At 34.5% G+C, this 26,589-nt stretch overlaps 1 protein-coding gene across 1 annotated transcript in view; it reads left to right on the top strand.

Annotated features, from left to right (window-relative positions):
* WDHD1 (WD repeat and HMG-box DNA binding protein 1) overlaps nt 1-26,589 on the top strand; it is a 57,541-nt gene that overhangs the window by 10,946 nt on the left and 20,006 nt on the right. Inside the window, exons 7-15 of the mRNA XM_081291240.1 lie at nt 2,323-2,415; nt 3,434-3,540; nt 3,749-3,890; nt 8,196-8,403; nt 11,407-11,585; nt 13,080-13,264; nt 15,540-15,781; nt 17,646-17,783; nt 19,773-19,929. Coding sequence (XP_081147366.1) covers nt 2,323-2,415; nt 3,434-3,540; nt 3,749-3,890; nt 8,196-8,403; nt 11,407-11,585; nt 13,080-13,264; nt 15,540-15,781; nt 17,646-17,783; nt 19,773-19,929 — 1,451 coding nt within the window. The remainder of the gene's footprint in view (nt 1-2,322; nt 2,416-3,433; nt 3,541-3,748; nt 3,891-8,195; nt 8,404-11,406; nt 11,586-13,079; nt 13,265-15,539; nt 15,782-17,645; nt 17,784-19,772; nt 19,930-26,589) is intronic.

The following is a 26,589-nucleotide window of genomic DNA, read 5'->3' as shown; positions in this document are numbered from 1 at the left end:
TGGTATCGCTATACTGCCTGATTCACACTTTCTGCTTAGAATTGCTTTTGCTATTCTGGGTCTTTTGTTTTTCCATATGAATTTCATGATAGCTTTATCTATTTCTACAAGAAATGCCGTTGGGATTTTGATTGGCATTGCGTTGAACCTGTAGAGAACTTTGGGTAATATTGCCATTTTGATGATGTTAGTTCTGCCTATCCATGAACAGGGTACATTTTTCCATCTTTTAAGATCTTCTTCTATCTCTCTCTTTAGGGTTCTGTAGTTTTCTTTTTTTTTTTTTTTTTTTTTTTTTTTTTTTTTTTTTGGTTCTGTAGTTTTCATTGTATAAATCTTTCACCTCTTTTGTTAGGTTGATTCCCAAGTATTTTATTTTTTTGAGGATATTGTGAATGGGGTGGTTTTCCTCATTTCCATTTCAGAAGTTTTGTTGCTGATATACAGGAATGCCTTTGATTTATGCGTGTTGATTTTATATCCTGCCACTTTGCTGAATTCATTTATTATTTCTAGTAGTTTCTTTGTAGACCCTTTTGGGTCTTCTAGGTATAGGATCATATCGTCCGCACAATGTTTGTTTTTTAAAATGAGACACTTGTGTATGGGGAAATCCCAAGAAAAATCAACTGAGAGTGAAAACTTTCTAATAATAAGATTCAGGGGCCAGGGACAATTCAGTGGTAGAGCACTTCCCTGGTGTGTACAAGGAGCCCTGGGTTCAGTCGTCAGCACTGGTGGGAAAAAAAGAAAGAGGAAGGAGAAAGAAAATTCAGTAAGGTAACTGGAAGCATAATTAATATAAAAACCAATAACTGTCTTTTATACAAACAGTAGCCACTTAGAAAACATAATCAAAGTAAATAGTTCCTTTACTGTTAAACCAAAAATGATAAAGTAGCCAGGTTAAAATACCATGAAATGTAAAAGATGTATGTAAAGAAAACTTCAACATGCTTTTAAGAGCAGAGAAAACAAATCCTATTCTTAGAAGGGAATTTTTTATATACATAAAGATGTCAGTTCCTCCCTAAATTAATTCATAATTTTGACAGCATTCAAATATAAAATATCAGTCAGGTGTTTGGCAGGATAAGACAGTTTATTTTCAAGTCCATGTGGAAAGTAAATCATTGAAAAGAAAAGTGATGAAAGCTTCTAAACCAATCAGATATTAAAACATCCTATGAGAATTAGAAGTTCATTATTGACTCATGAGTAGTCACATACCTATTAAACAGAAATAGATAAAAGTATATGTGAGAATTTAGTGTTTAGTAAAGAATGGGTACTAGGGATTGAACCCAGGACCTCAGGTTGGCTAGGCAAGCACTGTACCACTGAGCTACACTCTCAACCCCATACAGATAGTTTTTGGGGTTTTTTGTTTTGTTTTTTAATATTTTTTTAGTTGTTGATGGACCTTTATTTTATTTATTTATTTACATGTGGTGCTGAGAATCGATCCCAGTGCCTCACACATGTGAGGCAAATGCTCTACCTTTGAGCCACAACCCCAGCCCACAGATAGGTTTTAAAGTTAAAAATATATGCAGCCTTTAATACTAGCAGAAGTACTAATTAAAATAATGGGTTACATTATTTTTATTTATCAGAGATGGTCAAAAATGAAAAATTTAATTGGATACAGTGTGAAAGAAGATTCAGTAGTTTTTATCAGAATAGATGACTTAACAATTCTAAGTGCATATATTATGAGCATGTTCATAGCATGCACTAAAAGTATGTACTAAAAAAAATGTTGTACCACTGTTGTTAGTAATAGAAGATTGGAAACATTCTGAATGTTTATTTACAAGAATTGGTAAAATCAATTATGGTAGTTCTGAAAGTGAGTTTCTCTAATTGTTAGAATGAGGTATATCTTTATGTCCTTCAATGGAATAATCTCTAAGATATATTAAGTAAAACACATCAAGCTGTAGAATAGTAGGTATATGTATGATGCTACTGTTTACTACCTAAAAAGAGTGGGAGTGTGTGTATATATTGAAATGTTTACTAACTAAAAAGAGTGGGAGTGTGTATATATTTAAATATTTATATATATACTTAAATATATGTACACATTCTTGTGTAATCTATGCTTAATTGCCATTGAGGTGTAGAAATAGAATTTAGGGACAGGAGGGAGACTTTCAGCATACCCTTTGGTGTCCCATGAACTTTACCCCTGGTACTGAGGATTGAATAAATTTGCTTATACACCTTATAAATTTATCTGGATGAATTATATGCCTTTTTGCCCCCCTTCACATTGAATTTAATACAAACTTTTGTTTAAATTATCTTTCCTAATAGTTATTGGCAGTTCCTGTGGAAAAATCTGTAAAATTATATAGAAGAGACACTTGGAATAATCAATTTGATCTTTCAGACAGTTTCATCTCTCAGGTAGGTTTTGTAATTGACACTCTAAGTAGGCTACAGAGAGTTTTTATTGAAAACTTCACAAAATACAGTAGCAGTTAAATATTGGAAGTGAAGAACAGCTATAGTCTGCTGTGTCTGTGTCTACCTTCTATCCCCTGAACTTTTTTTCATTCTATCAATAACTGGATATATATAGGTCTTATCTTACCTTTATCCTTTGTGAGATTTGATAAGAAAATCTTTTAATTTATAAGAAGTTAAATTTAATGCTAGCAGAGAATTATAACAAGTTATTCTTGAATTATCATTGATTGGCTTTTATTGTTAAGTGAGTTTCATTGAGACTTGTGATCATAGTCTCTGAAATTTTAGAGCAAAGAAGGTTATTGATTTATATTCTCTCTCACTCTCTCTTACGAACACACAAGCATGCATACAAATATTTTGCAATGAAGGAAGCATAGGCCCCAATAGGTCAGCAATGGCTTATAAAATTCACTTCAGTTACTAGTTTCCTTATCTTGATGGTGAATGCTAAGAAGATACTTGGTTTTTTTTTTTTTTTTTAATGTAATAATTTTTTAGATTTTACTTTTAAAATTGTTGCAGTATAGTTTGCTCATGATAAACAAAGTAATACCTGCTAGCAATAGTTGAATATTATTGAAAAAGAAAGTTTGAAAATAAACAAACTTGAAGCTGGGCTCTGTGGAGCACATCTGTAATCCCAGTGGCTCTGGAGGATGAGATAGGAGAATCTCGAGTTCACAGCTAGCCTCGGCAATGGTGAGGTGCTAAGCAACTCACTGAGACCCTGTCTCTAAATAGGGCTGGGGATATGGCTCAGTGGCTAAGTGCCCCTGAGTGTAATCCACGGTGTCCCCCCACCAAAAAAAGCAAACTTGGTATTGTCATTCCTATGTCAAATTAGAAATAATATTGAATAGGAATATAAAAATTTAAATTTGGTAATAAGGTAATAATTTAGTTTCAAGTTATATACAATTGTTATTTATTTATTAACTCTTTTTTTTTATAGACCCTCAATATAGTAACCTGGTCTCCCTGTGGGCAATACTTAGCTGCAGGTAGTATTAATGGTTTAATTATAGTTTGGAATGTGGAAACCAAAGACTGCATGGAAAGGTATGATTCAGTACATATTGCTTTTATTCATTTCTATATTTTGTTTTATTTTGAAACATTTTAAAGTTTTAATTATTAACGAGAATGAAGATAGTGGCTTTTAGATTGTAAAAAGTCATTTCACCCTTTCTAATTAAAATTATGTAAATAACTGTATAGTTTATGTTTTTCTTCACAGTTTTTAAGAGCCCACTTTATTTGTTTTTAGGGTGAAACATGAGAAAGGTTATGCAATCTGTGGCCTGGCCTGGCATCCTACCTGTGGTCAAATATCTTATACTGATGCAGAGGGAAACCTTGGACTCCTGGAAAATGTATGTGACTCCAGTGGAAAGATGTCAAGCAGGAAGGTAATAAGTAATATGGTCAAACAGTTTCTTCAAAGTGTTTTTGGAGCTTTGGAAGACATCACAAATTATCGTACTTTATTATAAAAGTACCATTCATGTTACTAACTTACATGCTCAGTAATAACATTATTATTAGTGTTTAATAATAATTAAGCTTATGTAACCATTTCAACTTGTGTAACCTAATGTTTTCCAAATGTATTAGAAATTGTTTCCCTCTGTATGTCTTCCCAAGGAATTTTCTTTGTTAAATACTATTTTAGTATCCTGTATTCTGAGGATTGTTAGGTAAATGTTTTATAGCCAAAACTTAAGAGTTAATAGTTGTAACAGGTCTCATTTTGGTTTGTAAACTTTTTCTGCTCTGAATTAGCCTAAGCTGTTACAGTTCCCTCTACAACTCTTCTGCTTAGTCATATAGCTTTGCTACAGTGCTTTAAATAAGCCACCTTGTTTTATATTTCCTTGCCTTTATTCATTATTCACCCCATGTGACAAATATACCTTTTCATATTTCAAGTCTTAATTTAGACCTCCAGTTAGTTGTAGACTAAATGCATCCATTTATCTCTGCTTCTCCTGAAGCCCTCATTAAAACTACAATAAAGAAAAATTTTTTCAGCTTTCATATTTTATTATCTAGTATTTTGCTAAAAATTCTAATGTGTGATTCCCTAATTTCTTGACGCACACACATAAATGGATCAAAAAGTATTTTCATTTAGAAAAGTTGACTCCAATCAGAAATGCAAAACATTAAAAAATAAGCAAACTTGTCTTGTCATTTCTATGTCAAATATAATTAGAAATAATGTAGAATGGGAATATAAAATTTTGAATTTGGTAATAAAATAGTAATTTAGTTTCAAATTATATAAAATTATTAGCTTAAATTTCCTGGTATACTACTCTTAACCCTAAGGTAGAAGGAGTGCATTTTGCACATATATGACCACAATCTGATTCTAAAAGGATAGAAAAGACACTTTGAACAGTCCCAAGTAAATATAGGAAGCCTTAGCAAATTTCTCTGAAACAGTCTTGAGGAGGAAATTTCTAATCCTACATGGATAGTGCTTTAGTATGAGTCCAAACTTCACAAAGCACCTTTTAAGATTGGGCCACCCAATAACACATGTATAGCAGTAAGTCCAATAGGCTAGATACAGAGACCATGTAAATAATGGTACAAGAAAATCAAGAACCAGATGCTGAAACTTCCCCTTATGTCCCACAGTTGGAATAAGTAGTTGGACCCTAGGTAGTTTTCCACTTCTTGGTAGATGGTTGCTGAAATACATCTTGTACCCCTGACTGCTATTTGTTTAAAGAATGTTGTGTTCTGGTCATTCTTTTGGTCCATACTGAGTTGAAGGAGGTGATGTCTTGATCTACAAGGTAGGTGAGTGTATTAATTTGGGAAGCTATAAGATAGAAGGATGATTAGAAACTACCTTTATGTCTACTGCCATACCACCGTGAATGCGTCTGATCTCGGAAGAAACTACCTTTAGGTTCTCAAAAAGTTCGATTCTAAGACCTCAATGGGTAGAAACTGAGGTAAAACTTTTGGAGTGCCTGACTAAATTCCCTGACATATCTTGGTAGCAATAGGGACTTCTAAAAGTGGGACTGACAACAGGGTTAATTTAATAAGCAAAAAGATCCTTTCAGCCTCAATATCATTGTGCACAGCTGGGTAATTGCCCTCCCCACATATATTCTGGCAGAATGTTAGAGATGTGTTTGTTCTTTGGAAAAAGTAACAGAGAAGTTCCTTGGTTCAGGAATACTGAGTACAGTTGAGCAGCATTGGATGAAGGGAGGAATAGGGAATACTGTACTGAAAACGCAGACTTAAATAAAGTGTAGGTACTTGAATGCCAAAATTCCCTGATCACTTCTAATTGACTCTCAAAATATTGACAGCCAGTCTTATGCTTTTCAGGCAGGAGATTGGAAGAATCATCTTTGGAAATCTGTACCAAAAAATCTGTACACAAAAAATGAGAAAAAAATACTGAAAGAGACAAAGGATTTGGGGGGAGCAGGTAATGGGGAATTGAACTCAGGGGCACTCAGCCACTGAGCCATATCCCCAGCCCTATTTTGTATTTTATTTAGACACAGGGTCTCACAAGATGCTTAGCATCTTGATTTTGCTGAGACTGGCTTTGAACTCGAAATCCTCCTGCCACAATCTCCCAAGTTTCTGGGATTACAGGTGTGTACCACTGAGCCTGGCAAGAGATTCTTAATTACAGGGAAGACAACAAGTTGTAAAAGAAAGGAAAAGCAATCCTAATATATTACATCTCTAAAAGGAAGATAGGAATACCTTTTAGCGTTATTATGAGGATGAAATGAATATGTAGATTAGAAGAGTATCTAGAATACTTTGTAAGAATTGGCTATTATTATTCAGCCATGAATAGCATTTATATAATTTTTAAAAATTTATTTAGTTTTTATTCGTCCATTGTGGTTATACATAATAGTGGAGTTCATTTTGACATAGTCATAAATGAATATAGTTTTCTTTATTTTAATCCCCATCATGTCCTCTTTCTTTCCTGTTCTCCCTCTCTCTGATTCCCTTCCCATACTCTATTAGTCTTCCTTCTATTCACTTGCATGATTTTAATAATGTAAATACTGTGCATCGATTACATGAAGATGAGAACCTATCTGTATTGGGAGGATTAGGATAGGAAAATAATGTACATGAATGAACTTGGTGGTTTTAAAAGGCCACCAAATCTTCATTTTCTGTAGAAAGAAATTAATAGGATCTATTATATATGATTAAAAATAATACTAGGATATTATTTATTAAATTATAAAACTGACTAGTACATAAGCATGTATAACATTAATTAAAAACAAAATGTTAATTAAGAAAAAAATTTTTAATTCCAAGGTTACCTCTTATAAAATGTTTAAATCCTGCTTCTACCACGCGGCCTGCGCAGTGGTTTCATTAATGAGGTTCTAGGCATTAAGTTAGTTAGAAGAGATCAAAATAAAACACACAAACCAGTACCTTATTTTACATTGCTAGGTCCGAGACGCTCGCCTCCCTGGTTCCCGCCTCCAGCCGCCCAGCAGGGCAGCGAGGATTACTCTGGGCTAGCAGGAGAGAGAGAGAGCGAACACGCTGGGGAGTAGCCTTTTATTTGGGGGACAAGAGATTCAGGGGAGAATTCCATCCAATGAAGGTTGAGGGGGGGCTGCACTCCAAGGTCAGGGCCAATGATTGGGTCTCCGGGGTCAGTGGTCACGCACACCCCCACACGGATGGGCTCTCTCATCAGGAAAGGGTCGGGAAAGCTCCGACACAGCCAGAGCGCCTCAGGCCCTTAACGGGAGTCACCCAGTCACGTGTCAGAATGGCTCCCCACACCTACTATCTAGAATTGACCACTCTCTCCTTTTTGCTTTCACTCTTCACATATTTCTGTCACAACACCTATTAATATTTTATAGCCTTCATCATAAATATAAGGCACAACCCTCAATTTCCAATAAGAAAATTTTTTTTAAAAGTTTTTTTTTTTAAGAGTGAGAGAGGGAGAGAGAGAAAGAGAATTTTAATATTTATTTTTTAGTTATTGGCGGACACAACATCTTTGTTTGTATGTGGTGCTGAGAATCGAACCCAGGCCGCACGCATGCCAGGCGAGCGCGCTACCGCTTGAGCCACATCCCCAGCCCCTTAAAAAGTTTTTAGCCAACTTTAGTACATACACTTTTAAGACCGTAGCTGGAATGGTTAAATATAACATTTAGTTATTAATTACTTATCAAATTATATGCTTAAATATATTTAGAAGTACTTGTGCAGTTTCTTTTATCCTGTAGGAGTAACTTGTAAACTCTTGCCACGAATCTGCTTGTTATTTTACTTTGTGTAAAGTGATGTAAAAACTTGTTTACAGTGGCATCCAACTCCTGCAATGGTATGTTCATAATTCTAGGAAATATGATTAAATATGTTGGATATCTTTGCCTCCTTTGTTTTTCTTTAATTTTACCACTTTAGTTGAGGTTGTTTAAAACAAATATATCTTATCTAAGGAGTATAATATGCTTATATTTCAGGCATTTGCTTAGTTACCATGGTTTATAAGTACATATTGGAAGATTGCCTTTGGGGTCTGGGGATATAGTTCAGTGGTAGAGCACTTGCCTAGTGTGAATGAGGCTCTGGGTTCAATCCCTAGCACTAAAAAAAAAAAATGCCTTTTGAGTAATTTTCTCCAAATAATTCACTAATGCATTCTAATTTATATTAATTTATTCAAGGTATCTAGCAGAGTGGAAGAGGATTACAACGATCTTTTTGATGGTGATAATACAAGTAATGCTGGTGATTTTCTAAATGATAATGCAGTTGAGATGCCCTCTTTTTCAAGAGGGGCTATAAATGATGACGACGATGATGACCTCATGCTGGCTTCCAATCATGCTAGACAACGAAGTCATGTTCTAGAAGATGATGAAAATTCAGTTGGTATGAGTTTGACTTGTGCATGTGATAATCCACCTTGTTTAATTTTTCAGTTTTTTATTAAAGCCGATAAAGTAAATTTGTGGAATGTAGGGCAACAAATCCTTATGTTAAAAAAAGTGTTTCAAATCAGTGATCTAAGCCTCTGCTCTAGTGAACTAGAAAAAGAAGAAATTAAACCCCAAAGAGGAAGGGAGGAAATAATGAGCAGAATCCAGTGAAACTGAGAACAGAAAAACCATAAAATTACTGAAACTAAAACCTACTTCTTTGAAACAGTCAATAATATAGAAAACTGTATATCATGACTGATCAAGAAAGAGAAGACACAAATTATTAATATAAGAAATGAACAAGGAATAGTTAACATAGATAGTACCTATAGTCTTATACTATCCACTATGGTAGATGCTAGCCATGTGTGGCTGTTGAGCACTTAAAATATGGCTAGCGTGTGTGTGTGTGTGTGTGTGTGTGTGTGTGTGTGTGTGGCGCTGAGGATTGATCTGAGAGCTTCATGCATGCTGGATAATTGCTCTACTACTGAGCTATATCCCCAGTCTCAAAATATGGCTTGTTCAAATTGAGGTTCATTAAAAGTATAAAATACAACCAAATAAGATTTTGAAGATAGTATGAAACTTTGTGCTCATAAATTCCACAACTTAGATAAATAAGTTTTTTGAAAGATGCAAACTACTAAGCTAATTCAAGTAGCTAAACTGAATACTATTATGTCTGTTAAATAAATTGAGATTATAATTTAACACCTTCAAATAAAGTGCCTGTTGCAACAACTTATATACTAAAATAATATATTTGAATATAACTAGTAAAATGCCAATGTACAGTGGCGAATTTTCCTGCATTTAAGTCATATAATATTTATAGAATAGCAGTCTTTATAAGTTTTGGACTCAGGAGCACTTTACATTCTAAAAAAATCTTAACGATCTCTAAAGAACATTTGTTTATGGGGGTTATGTCTATTTTTATTTACCATATTGGACGTAAAAACAAATTTTAAAATAGCATTAATAAATTTATTAAGTCGGGCTGGGGATGTGGCTCAAGCGGTAGCGCGCTCGCCTGGCATGTGTGCGGCCCGGGTTCGATCCTCAGCACCACATACCAACAAAGATGTTGTGTCCGCCGAGAACTAAAAAATAAATATTAAAAATTCTCTCTCTCTCTCCTCTCTCTCTCTCTCTTTAAAAAAAATTAAATAAATAAATAAATAAATAAATTTATTAAGTGTAAACATGTGGGGCGGGTACCAGGGATTGAACCCAGGTGCACTTTCCTACTGAGCCATATCCCCATCCTTTTTTTATATTTTATTTAGACATAGGATCTCATGAAGTTGCTGAGGCTGGCTTTGAACTCATGATCCTCCTGCCTCAGCTTCCTGAGTCGTTGGGATTATAGGCATGTGCCACTGTGCCCTGTGGGGGGGGAGGGTGGAATGGTGGGGAGACAAAGCTAGGGATTGAACTCAGGGCTTTGTGCATGTAAGGCAAGTGTTGTACCAAGCATGGTACTACATCCCCAGCCCCCCTGTGAATAAATTTTTGTTAATTAAAAAAATAGAGAAAGAATGGTGGTATCACAATCTTTGTGGTATCTAACGTAGAAGAGAGATTCTCTCATCTGCTCCTGAACTAAATTTATTGCCATGTATTGCTTGTACTTGAAGTATGTGGGATGAAGAAAATTTTATCTCACTCAAAAGATGTAATACGTGAAGGGAGAAGTATTTTAAAAGCCTGTTGATAGAGTTATAGATAATTTTTGATACTGTTTGTGTGTGTGTGTGTGTGTGTGTGTGTGTGTGAGATTTATTTATTTGTAGTGCTGTAGATCAGACCCAGAACCTCATGTGATATGCATGTGCTCTACCACTGAGCTCCATTTCCAGCCTACATGATAGTCTTAAAGATTATTTTCAGTGTGGAATCTGCAAGCTTCAGTGAACTGATTTTCAGCTCTGTTATTATTAAAATCCATTAGTTAGGGTTGGGGCTGTGGCTCAGAGGTAGAGTGCTCGCCTACCATGCATGAGGCACAGGGTTTGATCTCCAGCACCACATATGAATATGTGTCCACCTATAACTAAAAAATAAATATTTAAAAATAAATATTAAAAAATAAAATCATTAGTTTAACTTGAACTTTGAATGGTTTGTTTGTTTTCTAAACCATATTTAACTTTTAACACATGCTTTGTAATTTGGAAAATAATGGTTCACTGAGGTTTATAGACCTTCCTCATTGGCACATTAAAAATTATATAGCTGGGCATGTGGTGCACACCTGTAATCCCAGAGGCTAGAGAGGCTGAGGCAGGAGGATCCCAAGTTCAAAGCCAGTCTTAGCAAAAGTAAGGAAAAACAACTCAGTGAAACCTGTCTCTAAATTTAAAAAAAATCCAAATTAGGACTGGGGATGTGGCTCAGTGGCTGAGTGCCCCTGAGTTCAATTCCTGGCACCAAAAAATAAACAAATAAATAAATAAAATATATTTGTTACTATCATAACCAATCTCATCAGAAGTTTTTGTTTGTGTTTTGTAGTACTGGGGACTACTTAGGGCCTCATGCATGCTAGGCAAGCATTTTACCAGTGAGCTATATATATCCCTAATCCTCACTAGAAGTTTTTAAATATTAGGAAGTTGTCAAGCTTATAGTAGCAAATACAAGTTTTCCAATATTTTGATTTTCTCAGTTTTAATCACTGGCAACAAATTCTGTCAGTTATTTTTCTTAAATGACAGTCTCACTTCATTCTTTCCAAGAAAATGTTTGCCACATATCCATGTCTGCATAACCGTATGTTAGCTGATGTTTATCATTTATTTTTAAACATTAAATAGTTTCCAAAAAACTTTAAGGCAACCATCATACTTTTAAGTATGAATAGAAAGGTTATTAGATTCCATAATGCTTTTCTTTTCCAAGGTTATTGGTATTTATGATTCTTATCATTATATTCTTTGTATTGCAGATGTTACAATGCTAAAAACTGGTCTTCTCAAAGAGGAGGAGGAAGATCAGGCAGGTAGCATTCACAATCTACCACTTGTAACATCCCAAAGGCCATTTTATGATGGGCCCATTCCAACTCCCCAGCAAAAGCCATTCCAGTCAGGCTCTACACCCTTACATCTCACTCACAGATTCATGGTAAGCCTTGGATCTACATTTAACTTTTAAAATAATTTCTCAGCATTTTTTCTAATGATAGTTTATTGTGTTGGATTTAAAAAAAAGACAAACATTTTTTTCAAAACCTTGATTAAATGGATTGGAACACTTTGGTTGATTATAATTTTGTGGTTGACTTATTTTATGATTAACTCAGTTTTACTCTTATTTCAACATTATTGAAAATTATGTGAAAAAAAATCTGTTTTGCAAAATGACATAATGAATCTAAATAAATATGACTATATATCTTGAAATACTTCATGGCTGGATGTCCAAACCTTGTTTCTCGTGTATTTATTATGTAGAAGATTATTCTTATTCCAAACTACTAGTTAGAAGATACTTTTTAGATGGTGATTCCTAGTAATGTATTAGAGAGTGATAAGTACTAATGGAGATGGGGAATCTGCCCCTTTTCCTCATCCTACTTTCCTGGAATGTAAGCTCTGCAAGGATAGAGATTTTTCTGGTTTTTGTTTCTGTGTGTGTGTGTGTGTGTGTGTGTGTGTGTGTGTGTGTGTGTGGTGGTAGGGGATTGGACACAGATCCTCTAGCATGCTGGGTAAGTGCTCTCCACTGCACTATACCCTCAACCCTGTTTTTTTAAACTGATAGCATTTAAAGCAAGATATTGCACAGTAGGCATTAAATATATACTTTTTGAATTGATGAACTATTATTTTTTGCTTCAAGTTTGAGAGCTTAAGATGTTTAGTATCCTGTTTATTGGATATTTGAGGTTTTATTCTCTGAGGAATTTTACCTATTGTCTTTTTGAAAGATAAAGACCTGGCATAATTTTTTTTGTAAATAAAAATGGTGATGTTTAATATTCACAAAACTGCTGCCATCAGTAATCATCAAGTAACATCTTTTCTTACTAGTGTCAATACTTTATGTATAATTATTTAGTTAAGTATATATAGTTTTATTTATAGTTATAAATACATAGGTATATTCAAAATGACTATATAATTAAATTAAGTATTGGCGATAATTTTATTAGAAATACTAGGGCATAGTGTGAGCATGTAGTGACATTAGTGGAAGATTAGTTTTCCAAATGCTGTCAATTTATGTTGCCTTAAAATATATTATTTATCCTATAATGTAAACCAGTTAGTTGGAACAGAAAAAAAAATTTTTTTGTTTGTATACATAACATAAATAAATTAAAGTTTTGAAATGTTTCTTTTGAGGTTTTTAAAAAGTCATGTAATTTTTAAACATTAAATACTCAACTTGTTAATAAATATGCTTATAATTCAGGAAGAAAAGAATAATTAGTAATTATAGTTCTGATACTGCTACTGCTACCTGAAACTAGAGTTAGATGAGATGTGATAGCTTCTATAACTTAAACCTTGATACAGATTGAGTTACAGTATTGTTAATTCATACTCCTGTAGCCTACTGATTTTTTTATTTTCAGTTTTCCTCAGACTTGTATTTTATCTTACATATTTGTAGGTGTGGAACTCGATTGGAATTATTCGCTGCTATAATGATGAACATGACAATGCCATAGATGTGGAGTTCCACGATACCTCAATACACCATGCAACACACTTGTCAAATGCTTTGAATTATACAGTAGCAGATCTATCCCATGAAGCTATTTTGTTGGCATGTGAAAGCACTGATGAACTAGCAAGGTAAATTCAAGATTATTAGGAAGAATTTGGCACTGGTGAGCTGCTAGATACATTATTGAAATTAAAAACAAAAAGTTAATAAAATAAAGTTATATCTTTTATAGTATGAAATTTCAGATAAAAGCATTTGGTACAAGTACTGGCTTACACATAATACTTCAGAACATGTGTCTGATTTTGCTCTAATTATCTCCGAATTACATTCTCTTAACTACATATCAAACAAAATGACACGACAAAATTTGTAGCTTAAGAAAGATGGGATTAATTTTTACGCTGTTGGTGTTGTTATAAGGGTAACATATTCGTTAGGGGAAAAAAGTACAGATTTTTAGAAAATGAAAGTATCTATCAGTATGAACCCTCCTTTTAAAATTTACCTTGTTGAAGTGTAATTTACGTACAGTAAGTGTTCCTATTTTAGGTATATGATATGATGGTTTGACAAATGTGTAACTACTACTACAACTATTTACATGTTTTTGTTTTGTTTTGTTTTTCTTTCTTATTTTTTGGTACCATGGATTGAACTCAGGGACACTCTACCATTGAGCCACATTCCGAGCCCTATTTTGTATTTTATTTAGAGATAGGGTCTCACTGAGTTGCTGGGGCTGGCCTTGAACACAAGATCTTCCTGCCTCAGGCTCCGGAGTTGCTGGGATTACAGGCGGGCACTACCAAGCCCGGCTTCTTTTCTTTTGCGGTTGCTATGGATTAGATTTGAAATCTACTCCTTGGGGAAAAAAAGTATGAATAAGGAAAAACAAAAGTACTGTTCATTAATTTGCTGTTTTTAATATATTTTGGTCTTTACATGTTTTGATAGTAGTTAATACGTAGGTAGCTAGGAAAAAATCACAATAAGGACTTAGATGCAGCTGTTTTTGAGGTTTTTTATTTTTAAGGAAAAATGTTTTTTTCTTTCTCTTTTTTTTTAATATTATAGCCAGATTAGTCTTTCTTGATCTCTTTTATTGATACTCTTGATATACTTGATGGATGGATTTTACTTCTCCTAGGTGATTTGAAATTAAAATGCTTCTAATGATACATAATTGCTTATTGTGCTCAAAGTATAGCTCACAACCTAGCGTTGTGGGTCACCTGGAATTTGTTGAAAACCCAGAATCTCAGATCTCACCCAGACCCTCTGAATCAGAATCTGCATTTTAATGAGATCCTCATGGGACTGAATACATTAATTAAAATCCAGTGAATGCTATATTAGGTCATTTTAACATTTTGATTAGTGTGCTAATTTACACATTATAAAATCAATTCAATACTTCATTTATTACCAAGTTAAATCAGGTTATTCAAATAATCACAGGCCTGGGATATAGCTCAGTGGTAGAACACTTGGCTAGCATGCGCAAGGCCCTGGATTTGATCCCTAGCACCACAAAAACAACCTCAATAATACAAAAATACTGTTGAGTAAGTGACTCCAACACAGAATATCTTGCATAATTTTTTTTTAAGAGAGAGAGAGGGAGGAGAGAAAGAATTTTAATATTTATTTTTTTTTTTTAGTTTTCGGCGGACACAACATCTTTGTTTGTATGTGGTGCTGAGGATCCAACCCGGGCCACACGCATGCCAGGCGAGCGCGCTACCACTTGAGCCACATCCCCAGCCCCTATCTTGCATAATTAGAACATATATTTCCACGTGCAGTTTTGATTTTAGATATCCTTTTTGTTCTCCTTAAATATATTTCACAGCCCTATACAATATTACCTTTTTTATAAGATTAGATATTAAAATTACTGTTCAGAATGTCACTGCTGTTTGTGATTCCAAATACTTATGGTATCTGTATTCTGAAGCTTAAAGAATAACTTACTTTTGGGCTGGGGATGTGGCTCAAGCCGTAGCACGCTTGCCTGGCATGCATGCCGCCCGGGTTCGATCCTCAGCACCACATACAAACAAAGATGTTGTGTCCGCCAAGAACTAAAAAATATTTAAAAATTCTCTCTCTTTCTCTCTCTCTCTCTCTCTCTCTCTCTCTCTCTCTCTTTAAAAAAAAAAAGAACTTACATTTATATATGTATGCTCAAAGGAAAAAAAACTGAAACATGAAATTTTTGGCAGTGATTGGTAGTCTCTGATTCTACTATGTGTAATAAATATTCATTTTTCTCATTTGGTTACTTTTTTAGTAAGAGAACTGTTATTGGGTTTCATGATTAGTTGTATATGTAAAACATCTCAAAAAAGTTGGGTTGTCTCTCTCTCTTTTTTTTTTTTTTTTTTTTTTTTTTTTTAGCAAGCTTCACTGCCTGCACTTTAGTTCTTGGGATTCAAGCAAAGAGTGGATAGTAGACATGCCTCAGAATGAGGATATTGAAGCCATATGTCTGGGTCAGGGATGGGCTGCTGCTGCCACTAGTGCCTTGCTCCTTCGATTATTTACTATTGGAGGTGTTCAAAAAGAGGTCTTCAGCCTTCCTGGACCTGTGGTGTCAATGGCAGGACATGGAGAACAGCTTTTCATTATTTATCACAGAGGTAGATTTTTCAGTCTTTCATAAATTATATTATGACCTGCAGTAATATGGAAATTATTGAGCTTTTTGTTGGTACTTTTTGTCTTGCTTTTGCATTTATTTAGTATTTGCATCAGTGTAATCTTTGAATGTGGAGAATTTTGTTGTATGTACTAATAGCAAAGAAAATGAGAACTTTATAGAACTTAAGTGGTATTGTCAAGAGAATTCCAAGTCTGATTGATTACTTACATGTCTAAATCGCATCTTTGGGCAAGCATGTCAGTGAACTTTCATAAATTAAAAAAAAAAACTCAAAAATTAACTCACTCCTAGTGTAAAGGACAAAAACAACTTTAAATGTGACTTTTCAAAAGCTGCTGCCACCTTTTCCTCACTTCATGTTGTCTGCAGTCCCCACCACTTTGTGGTCTTAAAACTGGTCTTACCAAGATTACCATTGATATATTTGCACTTTTTTTTTTTTTTTAACAATTCCATCAGATATACTTTCTTGGCTTCTCTGAAGTTCCTGTGTGTTTGTGACTTCTAAATTGATATCACTAGTAGTACCTTATTGCATATCTAGATTTTCATATATTATTGAAATTAAAAACAAAAAAGTTAATAAAATAAAGTTATATCTTTTATAGTATGCTCACTTGAAAACTCTATGTAGGCATCTCAATTCTTCTCTTTCCCTCACTTCCCAAATCAGCTCCATTAGAAAAGCTATATTGTTGTGTCAGTTCTATGGAGTAACAGATTCCAAATCTGTCTCTTCATTTTCTCCACTCATACCCTGGACCAACCAGTATGTCATGTCAGACTGCCATAATAGCCTATCTATTCTTTCAGCTCTCATTCTTGGCCTTTCACAGTCTGTTTTTCACACAGCAGCATGAAAATCAGATCATCTCCCTCTTCTGCTCAAATATCTCTGAGGTTCTTTCACTTTTAGTCAGACTTCTTACTGTAGCTGGTAAGGTGATCTGATCCTACACGAGCTGACCTTTGCCCTCTGTAGCCTCATCTCTTGCCACTTTCTCTTTTTGCCATGTTCTGGCCATACCTGCTACTTTGTGTACTTTGAACACTGTGAGCTTGCCCCTGCCCGAGGACCTTCCATCAGTGATTCCCTCTTTCTCTTGTAGTATTCCTTTCCTTAACATTTGCATGGCTGGCTGCAACTTGCAATTCATATCTCAGATTAAATTTTACTTTCTCGGGCTGGGGATGTGGCTCAAGCGGTAGCGCGCTCGCCTTGCATGCGTGCGGCCCGGGTTCGATCCCTAGCACCACATACCAACAAAGATGTTGTGTCTGCCGAGAACTAAAAAATAAATATTAAGAATTCTCTCTCTCTCTCTCTCTCTCTCTCTCTCTCTCTCTCTCTCTCTCCAAAAAAATAAATAAATAAATAAATAAATAAATTTTACTTTCTCATAAAGGCCACCTCTAACTATAATCTAAACTAATCTCTCAGTTCATTCTAGCACATATTTGCTTCAAATCTTTGGTAGCGTTTTTTGCTCTTCTTGAATCTTTTAAATTTCTTTTTCAACCTGAGTATGAATTTCATGGGGGGAAAAAAACTGTTTACCATTGTAGCCCCATTGTCTAGACCAGTGCCTAGGGTTACATGATAAGTTCTTTATAAATAAATCTTAATTAAGTGAATATCATTTATAATCATTTTATATAAATAGTCCATGTAACATGTTATTCTACTTCTAATACCTGAATGGTGCCTCACATGGGTTGTCTATAAAAATAGTACTAGTTATTCTAAAATTGAAACATAAAATCAATCAAGAAAATAATTTAGATTGCATTATTGCTGAATAACCTTCAATGCTTGATTTATATTTACATTTTCTCACTAGGTACAGGATTTGATGGAGATCAGTGCCTTGGAGTTCAACTATTAGAGCTGGGGAAAAAGAAGAAACAAATTTTACATGGTGATCCTCTTCCTCTTACAAGGAAATCCTACCTTGTCTGGGTTGGTTTTTCAGCTGAAGGCAAGCTAATTTTTTCTTTATATTAAGCTCACTTTTCAAGAAGAAAATCATTAATAAATTTAATTAATTTCTTCAAAGATAAGTTGTCTATATTTTACATTAATTTCTGTATTTTAACATGTTGGCAGAATTGGAAACTGCACTTGTTAGGTAAAGTAATATGTGTAAAGAACAAGATTTCTTTTTATGAGAATTCACATTAGAAACTTACTAATGGAAATGGTTTCCTAATATTTATTTATTAGACAGCAAGGAGGAAATACAAATCAACAGTAAAGTAGGATCTTTCCTAGCAGATTGTACACAAAATTAAGAATTTTCTGGAACTGTCCTGTCCATTGCAATTAACTACTGGCCACATGTGGCTATTGAACACTTAAAATGTGGCTAATGTTCTGTAAGTATATTCTCCAAATTTAGTATTAAAGAAAAATATAAAAAACTCTAATCTTTTTTCTGTTGTTACATTTTTAAGTGGTGATATTTTGGATATATTGGATTAAATAAGACATTAAAATTAACTATCCCTCCTTTTTTAAAAGAGGCATTATGAATTAAAAATTCATATTTGTGTAGGGCTGAGGAAGTAGTTTAGTGGTAGAGCAACTGCCTAGCATGGGCAGTGATTGCCCTGGACTAATACTGCAAATAATAAATTTGCAATGTGTTTACACACATATATTAAGTAACATATGTATGTATTTGTTATATACATTACATTTGTGACTCACGTGTTTCTGTTGGATGGTGTATTTTAGACCCATTTATAGTGGCTTATGATATGATTTGAAAGACAGGAAAGAATACCATATTTTAAAGCATTTGTTATTCCTCTCTCAGAGGCTTAAATATTTTTGTTATTAGCAATGTATGGTCTTTGTTTACATCACTGAAAACCTCAATTTTGTTTGTTTGTTTGTTTGTTTTGCTGTATCAGATATTGAACCCAGAAGTGCTCTACTTATCTTCAAACCTAACCCTTTTCATTTTTTTATTTGAGACAGGGGTTTGCTAAGTTGCCCAGACTGGCCTCAAACCTGGCCTACCTTAGCCTCCCAAGTACCTGGGATTACAGGCATGCCCTACTGTGCCCGGTTTATATGTCTTTAAAGTGTTGACCATTTTTGGATTTGTTTTCTATTGGGCTATTATTAGTCATTTATGCTTTAATAATAATAGTTCCCATTTATATAGCTTTTTCTTTTCCCAAGTTCCAATCATATGTAATCCCTGAGGAAATTAATGTTTTCAGAGTGAGAGAGGTATGAAGCTACAGGTATGAAAAGGGTTAATTAGATAACTTGTCATGCACTTCCTGAGGTGGGAGCATAGTAAGTAGGAAACATTTCTGCTATGAAAGAAAAGAGTAACAAAGATATTTGTTTATATCATTACCTCCTATCAGTTTCTAATCATTTTATCAAATCTCTCTTTACCTGGAAGGAGCCTTCAGATGTTGGGTTTTTTTGTTGTCGTTAATGTTTTTCTTGTTTTTCCCTGTAATTGGCTTAAAGTAGTTACTGTTACATTCCAGCAGATGGCAGAGTTTTCATTGAAACTGTGTTTTTTTCTCTTTATTTGGGTAAATTTTAGTCATATCGCATGCAGTTTTTTTCTTCTGTTAGGTCATAGTCTGTGTGGTTCATGAAATTTCACAGAAGGCAGTCTTGGGTTATTTTCCTTTTTTTACTTTGCTTTTTGAAATAAAACTTAAATCCTGGTGGGGCTGGGATTGTGGCTCAGTGGTAGAGCGCTTGCCTAGCACATGGGAGGCCCTGGGTTCGATCCTCAGTACCTCAGTACCACATAAAAATAAATAAATAAAATAAAGATATATATATATATATATATATATATATATATATATATATATATATATATATATATATATATAAAGTTAAGTCCTTGGTATTTTTTTTTTTTGAAACAGGATTTATTTAACAAATATGTGCTATATCTCCAAGTAATTTCTTTTTTGTTGGAATACAGGTACCCCCTGCTACGTGGATTCTGAAGGCTGTGTTCGAATGCTTAACAGAGGGCTTGGTAATACATGGACTCCTGTGTGTAACACGAGAGAACACTGCAAAGGAAAGTCTGATCACTACTGGGTGATTGGTGTCCATGAAAATCCCCAGCAGCTAAGGTAGGCCATTATTTTAAAAGTGCTTTGAATTCTTTCTTAAAGGCTCTTTATCTTTCATCTTAGTGAATTTACTTGTTTTCCATAGTGTTTTGGTCAGCTTTTTGGCTGCTGCAACTAAAAGACCCCAGAACAATTATGGAGGAAGAAAAGTTAATTTGGTGGCTCACAGTTTCAGAGGTCTCAATCCATAGACAGCAGGCTCCATTCAGAGAGGCTCCACTGCTAGAGACAAAATATATACCTCAAAGCCATGCCCCCAATGACCTCTCTGCTCCAGCCATACCTTATCTGTTTTCAGTTACCATCCAGTTAATCCCATCATGATTAATTCACAGATTGGGTTAAGGCTCTCATAACCCAATTATTTCTCCTCTAAACCTTCTTGCACTCTCTCACACATGAGCTTTGCGGGGATTCCTCACATCCAAACCATAACACATAGTCATTAAATTGGGAATTTGTATAATTCTATTCTTTATTATAAATGTAGAATTCTCAGTTCATATAGACTCAGTATTGTATTGAAGATTGTCCTCTTTTTTTGACATTTGATGTCTTAGTCGTAAAGAATGTCAGTTGACATTTTTATAGGAGATTACATTCTTTGTAGAATGAAGTAAAAGTAGTCCATGCAGAGTAAGCAACATGGACAAAGGCTCTGAAGTTAGAAAAGGATTGAAAAGATTTAAATGTGGCTATGATACAAGAAACAAGGGATAATGGAGTCATAAATCCAAGGTGATATCAGAAAGTTAGAGGCTGTATTATAGGTCACACTTCAACAGTTTGTATTTTATGTCATTTTTCCAGAAAACAATCAATGACTTTGTCCAGGGAAATCGTATAATCTGATTTATGATACAAAAAGAAAACTATATTTGTAGTAAATGGATTGAAAGGGTTAAGACTGGAAGTGCAGATGGACATGGTGGCATACACCTGCAATTCCAGCTACTCAGGAGACTGAGGCAGGAGGATTGCAAGTTCAAGGTCAGCCCCAGCAACTTAGGGATACTCTGTCTCAAATTTTTAATAAAAGGGGGGCCGGGGACATAGCTCAATGTTAGAACATCTCTGGGCCCAATTCCCAGTACAAAAACAAAAAGACTGGAATTGGAGAGATGGTTTTCAATGAGGGGATTTAGCCCCTCCTTCGGGAATATTTGGAAATGTGGGGTATTATTTTTAACTCTTATAGTGGTGACCAGGAGCCACCCTAGCATTTGGAGCCATGGTGCCAGAGTTGTTAAACATGCTGTAGTATTCAGGACAGCTCCATACTAGAGTTTGTCCCTCCCCAAATGTTGTGTGGGCCTTCACCGAGAAACACTGAGGGTGATTTTTGCAATCATCTAACTCTTGACTATAATTTATTTTTTATATTTTAAAATTTTTAGACGTTGATGAGCCTTTATTTTGTTTATTTATTTATATGCAGTGTTGAGAATTGAACCAGTGCCTCACACATGCTAGGCAAGTGCTCTACCACTGAGTCAAAACCCCAACTCCTGGGCTGGGGATGTGGCTCAATTGGTAGCCCGCTCACCTGGCATGCGTGCGGCCCAGTTCGATCCTCAGTACCACATACAAAGAAAGATGTTGTGTCTGCCGAAAAAAACTAAAAAATAAATATTAAAAAATTCCCTCCCCCTCTCTCTCTCTCTCTCTCTCTCTCTCTCTCTCTCTTTAAAAAAAAAAAAAAAAACCCAACTCCTGTGACTATAATTTAGAATGTAGTGGAAATGAAGAAAAGCAGAGGGCTGGGGATGTGGCTCAAGCGGTAGCGCGCTCGTCTGGCATGCGTGCGGCCCGGGTTCGAGCCTCAGCACCACATACCAACAAAGATGTTGTGTCCGCCGAGAACTAAAAAATAAATATTAAAAAAAAAAATTCTCTCTCTCTCTCTCTCTCCCCCCCTCTCTCAAAAAAAAAAAAAAAAAAAGAGAAGCAGATTTGAGCTGGAAACATCAGACTTGATTAAGGGTTAGAAATAGGAAAGAAGAATTAATAATGATTTTGTTTTAACAGCTGGATGTCAAACCATTTTCCATTTAAGATGGAAAGGAATTCTTTCTTGATGTTAAAAGTTTGAAATGCCTGAGAAATATCCAAATTGAGATACCAAGAAGTAAGGAAAAAATTACTTATAAGGAGTCAAATCATAGAAGCTGTAGGGGAGACAAATTCAAGAAATAGACACAGTAGTCAGGAAGAAAAATACAAATGGCTTTCAAATATATGAAAAGATAATTCATATCATTGACTATAAATACAAAACTAAAGAATTTTTAAACATTTATCAGAGAGATCTGAAAGTTTGGTAATATTCTTTTTTTTTTAAGTTGTTAATGGATCTTTATTTATTTTTTATTTATTTATACGCAGTGCTGAGGCTCGAACCCAGGGCTTCACACATGCCAGGCAAGTGCTCTACCACTGAGCCACAACCCCAGCCCCTGGTAGTATTCTTCATTGGTAAATATTTGGGGGAAGTAATCATGTTCATACATTCCTGATGGTAATATAAGTTGGTATAATCCCCATGGAAGACAATTTGCCAGAATTAGAAATGCACACGCTCCTTGACCCATCAATTCTGCTTTTAGAATTTGTCCTACAGATGTAGTAGTACTTGCTAGTTAAAGTGTGATCCACAGACTAGCAGCATCAACTTAACCAGGGAGCTTGTTAGAAATGCTGCATATGAGGGATTGTGTCAGACCTACTGAATCAGAAGCTGTACTTTAACAAGATCCCAGGTGATTCATGTACACATGAAAGTTTGGGAAGCTACTACTATTAGTATACCTGAGGTGTGATACACAAAAATGGTATCCTACAAGTGGGGTTGTTATTAGCAGAAGACTGGAAACCTAAATTTCCAAATGCATTCTGTATATCTGACTCCTAAAATACTACCGCTTTTTAAAGAAGTAAAGCAAATCATATATGTAATGAGAAATTTGTACCCAGAATATGTGAAGAACTCTTATAACTCAGAAAAAGAGACCCAATTTAAAAATAGGCAAAGGATTTGAGGAGTTATTTCTCCAGAAAAAGCTATTCACTGGCAGATAAGAATGCAAATATATTCATGAAAATAAATCCATTGTTGTCAGTCATTAAGGAAATGAAAATAAAACTGCCAAGAAATATTACTACATATCCACTAGGATAACTGTAATCAGAAAAGGCACAATAATAAGTGTTGATGAGAGTGTGGGAGAATCAGAACCCATTGGCACTACTGGTAGGATACAAAATGGTAGTTTGGTAGTTCCTCAAAAGGTTAAACGTAGAGTTACCATATGACCCAGCTACTCACTCCTAGTTATGTAACTAAGAGAATGTGTATACACATTCATACAAAAACTTGCATGTAAATGTTCATAGTAGATTTATTCATAATAGCTGAAAAAAACAATGCAAATGTCCATCAACTGATAAATAGATAAGTAAAAAGTTAATCTATTATTGGACTATAAAAGATAAAGTAAAAATAAATAGTACAACAGATGTCCTTGAAAACTATGCTAAGTAAAAGAAACTAGATACAAAGGGCTATATACTGTTTGATTTCATTTAGATGAAGTATCCAGAATAGGCCATCCAGAAACAAATATATTAGTGGTTACCAAAGGGTATAGAGTTGGGAGGAAGAGTGGAGCACAAAATAGGGAGTAACTTAATGGGTATGAGATTTCTTTTGGGGATGATGAAAATATTTTACATTTAGTGATAATTGACGCACAACTCTGTGAATCTATTGGAAACTACTGACCTGTATGCTCTGTGGTGTGACACAACTAAGGTACATTTCATGTGAACTCTAATTTGTTAATTATGTCTCGGTAAAACTTATGAAAAGGATAAGGACACTGTGGTGATGTGGAAGGATCTAGAAGATGTGTTGCAGTGAAATTAATACCTTTTGTTTGAAAGGGAGGAGAGCATAAGAATACATAATTTTATTTGATTATATATGCTGAAGAATTTCTTGAAATTCTAGAAAGGAAAGTCATTAATTGGTAGAGAAAAGTTCAGTGGGATAATATAGAGAAGAGACTTCTGTATTTTTTCTTTCTTTTTTTTTTTTTTTTTGGTACTATGGGTTGAAACCAGGGGCACTTAATCACTTGAGCCATATCTTCAGCCCTTTTATTTTATTTAAAAAAATTTTGTTTTAATTTTTTCCAGTTTTAAAATAGGGTTTCACTAAATTGCTTAGGACCTTGCTAAATTGCTGAGGCTGGCTTTGAATCTGGCATCCTCTTGCCTCACCTCCCGAGCACCTGGGATTATAGGTGTGTGTCACTGTGCTGGACCTATATTCCTTTTATACTTTTCAACATATAAATGTATTCCTTATTCAAAAGTTAAATAAATTGAACTTTTAAAAAATGAAAGCAACAATTCAATAAGCTGAATTGCTTAAGGCTAGAAGTCAAGTTCAAGAAAACTTGTCATTTTGGCTACTTGGAGGTTATTGGTGACTCATAAAATTGGTCTTAGTGGCATAATAAAATGTTAAATTCCAGATTAGGAAAGGCATGAGATGTAAGGAAATGAAAATAGAATATGTAAACAACTCTTTTCAAGAAGTTTGGCTGTGAAGAAGAGCACATTTTGGTACCTAAAAGGGGATAAGAAGTCAAGCAGAGGGGATGGGGATGTGGCTCAAGCCATAGCACGCTCGCCTGGCATGCGTGCGACCCGGGTTCGATCCTCAGCACCACATACAAAGATGTTGTGTCTGCCGAAAACTAAAAAATAAATATTAAAAAAAAAAAAAAAGTCAAGCAGGGGATTCTTTAGCTTGGGTGATTCTATAGCTTTTTTTTTTTTTTTTTTTTTTTGAGGAATACTGAAGATTGAACCCAGGGACTTTTTACATCTCCAGTGAGCCACATCTCCAGTCCTTTTATTTTTTAGACGGGGTCTCACTAAGTTACTTAGGACCTTGTTAAGTTGCTGGGGCTACCCTCAAACTTTCAATCTTCCTTCCTCAGCCTTCTGAGTTGCTGGGATTACAGCTGTGTACCACTGTATCCAGCTTTACAGCATTTTTATGATCTTTTGCCACAGAATTTAATAAAGAGGGTGAGATTGACAATGTAAGAACATGAGAAAGCCAAAGGAATGAAATCTTTAATAAAGAAAAAGAAAGGTGATAGATTTTAGACTATCTATCTAAATGATAGACATCTTATCACTTCTAATGAGAGGGAAAAAGATAGGTACAAATGCAAAAACTTCATAGAGAACTATAGAGGAATTGTTCTTTATGAATGTTTTGTCTTTACAGAGTCTCCAGATATTACATTATTGACATATTTAGCATTATAAAGATCCTGGCACCTGTAATTCCAGTGACTCGGGAGAATCACAAGTTCAAGACCAGCCTGGGCAACTGAGCAAGACGTCTCAAAAAGCATAAATAAAAAGGTCTGGGACATAGCTCTGGAGTAGAGTACCCTTGGGTTCAATTCCCAGTACTGTACAAAAAATAAGGAAAGATTATATTAGTTAACAGTCTTAGGCTATAGCTTGTTCTTAGGAGTTTTTTGCATGTTCATTTCTAGGAATCATATTGCTTAGAAATTTGAATTAAAGAACTTATGTGCTATCTTATTAGAGAGTTAAGATTTGAACCTATGAGGATTTTTTACTATCCTTCCTCATCTTTAAGTTAATAATTCATTTTGTTAGTGAATTTCATTATCTTTTTTTAAAAAATATTTTTTTCATTGTAGATGGACACTATACCTTTATTTTATTTGTTTTTATTTTTATGTGGTGCCAGGGATCAAACCCAGGGCTTCACGCATGCTAGTTAAGCACTCCACCACTAAGCCATAATCCCGGCCCAAATGTTATTATCTTAAGGAGGTATGTGAAATTATTCAATTGCCATGAGTAATTTTGGTTTTTCATTTAATATTATAAATTATCAAGCTTTTTTTTTTTTTTTTTTTGAAGCTCAATTTTTAAACCCCTAGTATTTATACAACAAGTCTTTTCTTGCCTGCTTTTCTGTTAAGATTTTAAAGAGTTTAACTGTCATTAGAATCCATGGTAATTATAGCTGGTAACATTTAACTGTTAAATTTAACATGGGATAAAGAAATAATGGACTTTAAATTATAGCTTTTAGACTTGGGAAGATTTTAGAAATTGTCTGTGCCAATGATTCCTGACATTTTCAAATATAGGAACCATTTTTAAGTGTTGGACATTCTTGATCTCCAAATGGTAGTAGTTCTACAATCAGCTGGTAGATAATTCATAATAACAGAAGCTTCTATAGACGTATAGAAGTGCTATATTAATTAATTAATTAACTAATATTTGGTACTGGGGATTGAACCCAGGGGTGCTCAACCACCAAGCTACACCCCAGCCCTTTGTTTTTATTTTTTTAGGCAGAGTTTCGCTAAATTGCCAAGACTGGCCTGGAACTTTTGATCCTCCTGCCACAACTTCCCAAGTTGCTGGTATTACAGGCGTGTATCACCATATGCAGCTCAAAGTTGTATGTTAATATAAATTTGTATTTATAAATCATAGCATTTATATGCATATGAAAATTCTAATACGTAACGTGGAAAATGTTTTGTGTTGAGTCTATGAATAAATAATTCACGATTCCTGTGTGAATAA

This window comes from Spermophilus citellus (assembly GCF_964194105.1).
Source record: "Spermophilus citellus genome assembly, chromosome: 4".
Lineage (NCBI taxonomy): Eukaryota > Metazoa > Chordata > Mammalia > Rodentia > Sciuridae > Spermophilus > Spermophilus citellus.
The sequence above is the reverse complement of the archived record's forward strand: the minus strand, read 5'-3'. Positions and strand labels throughout refer to the sequence as shown.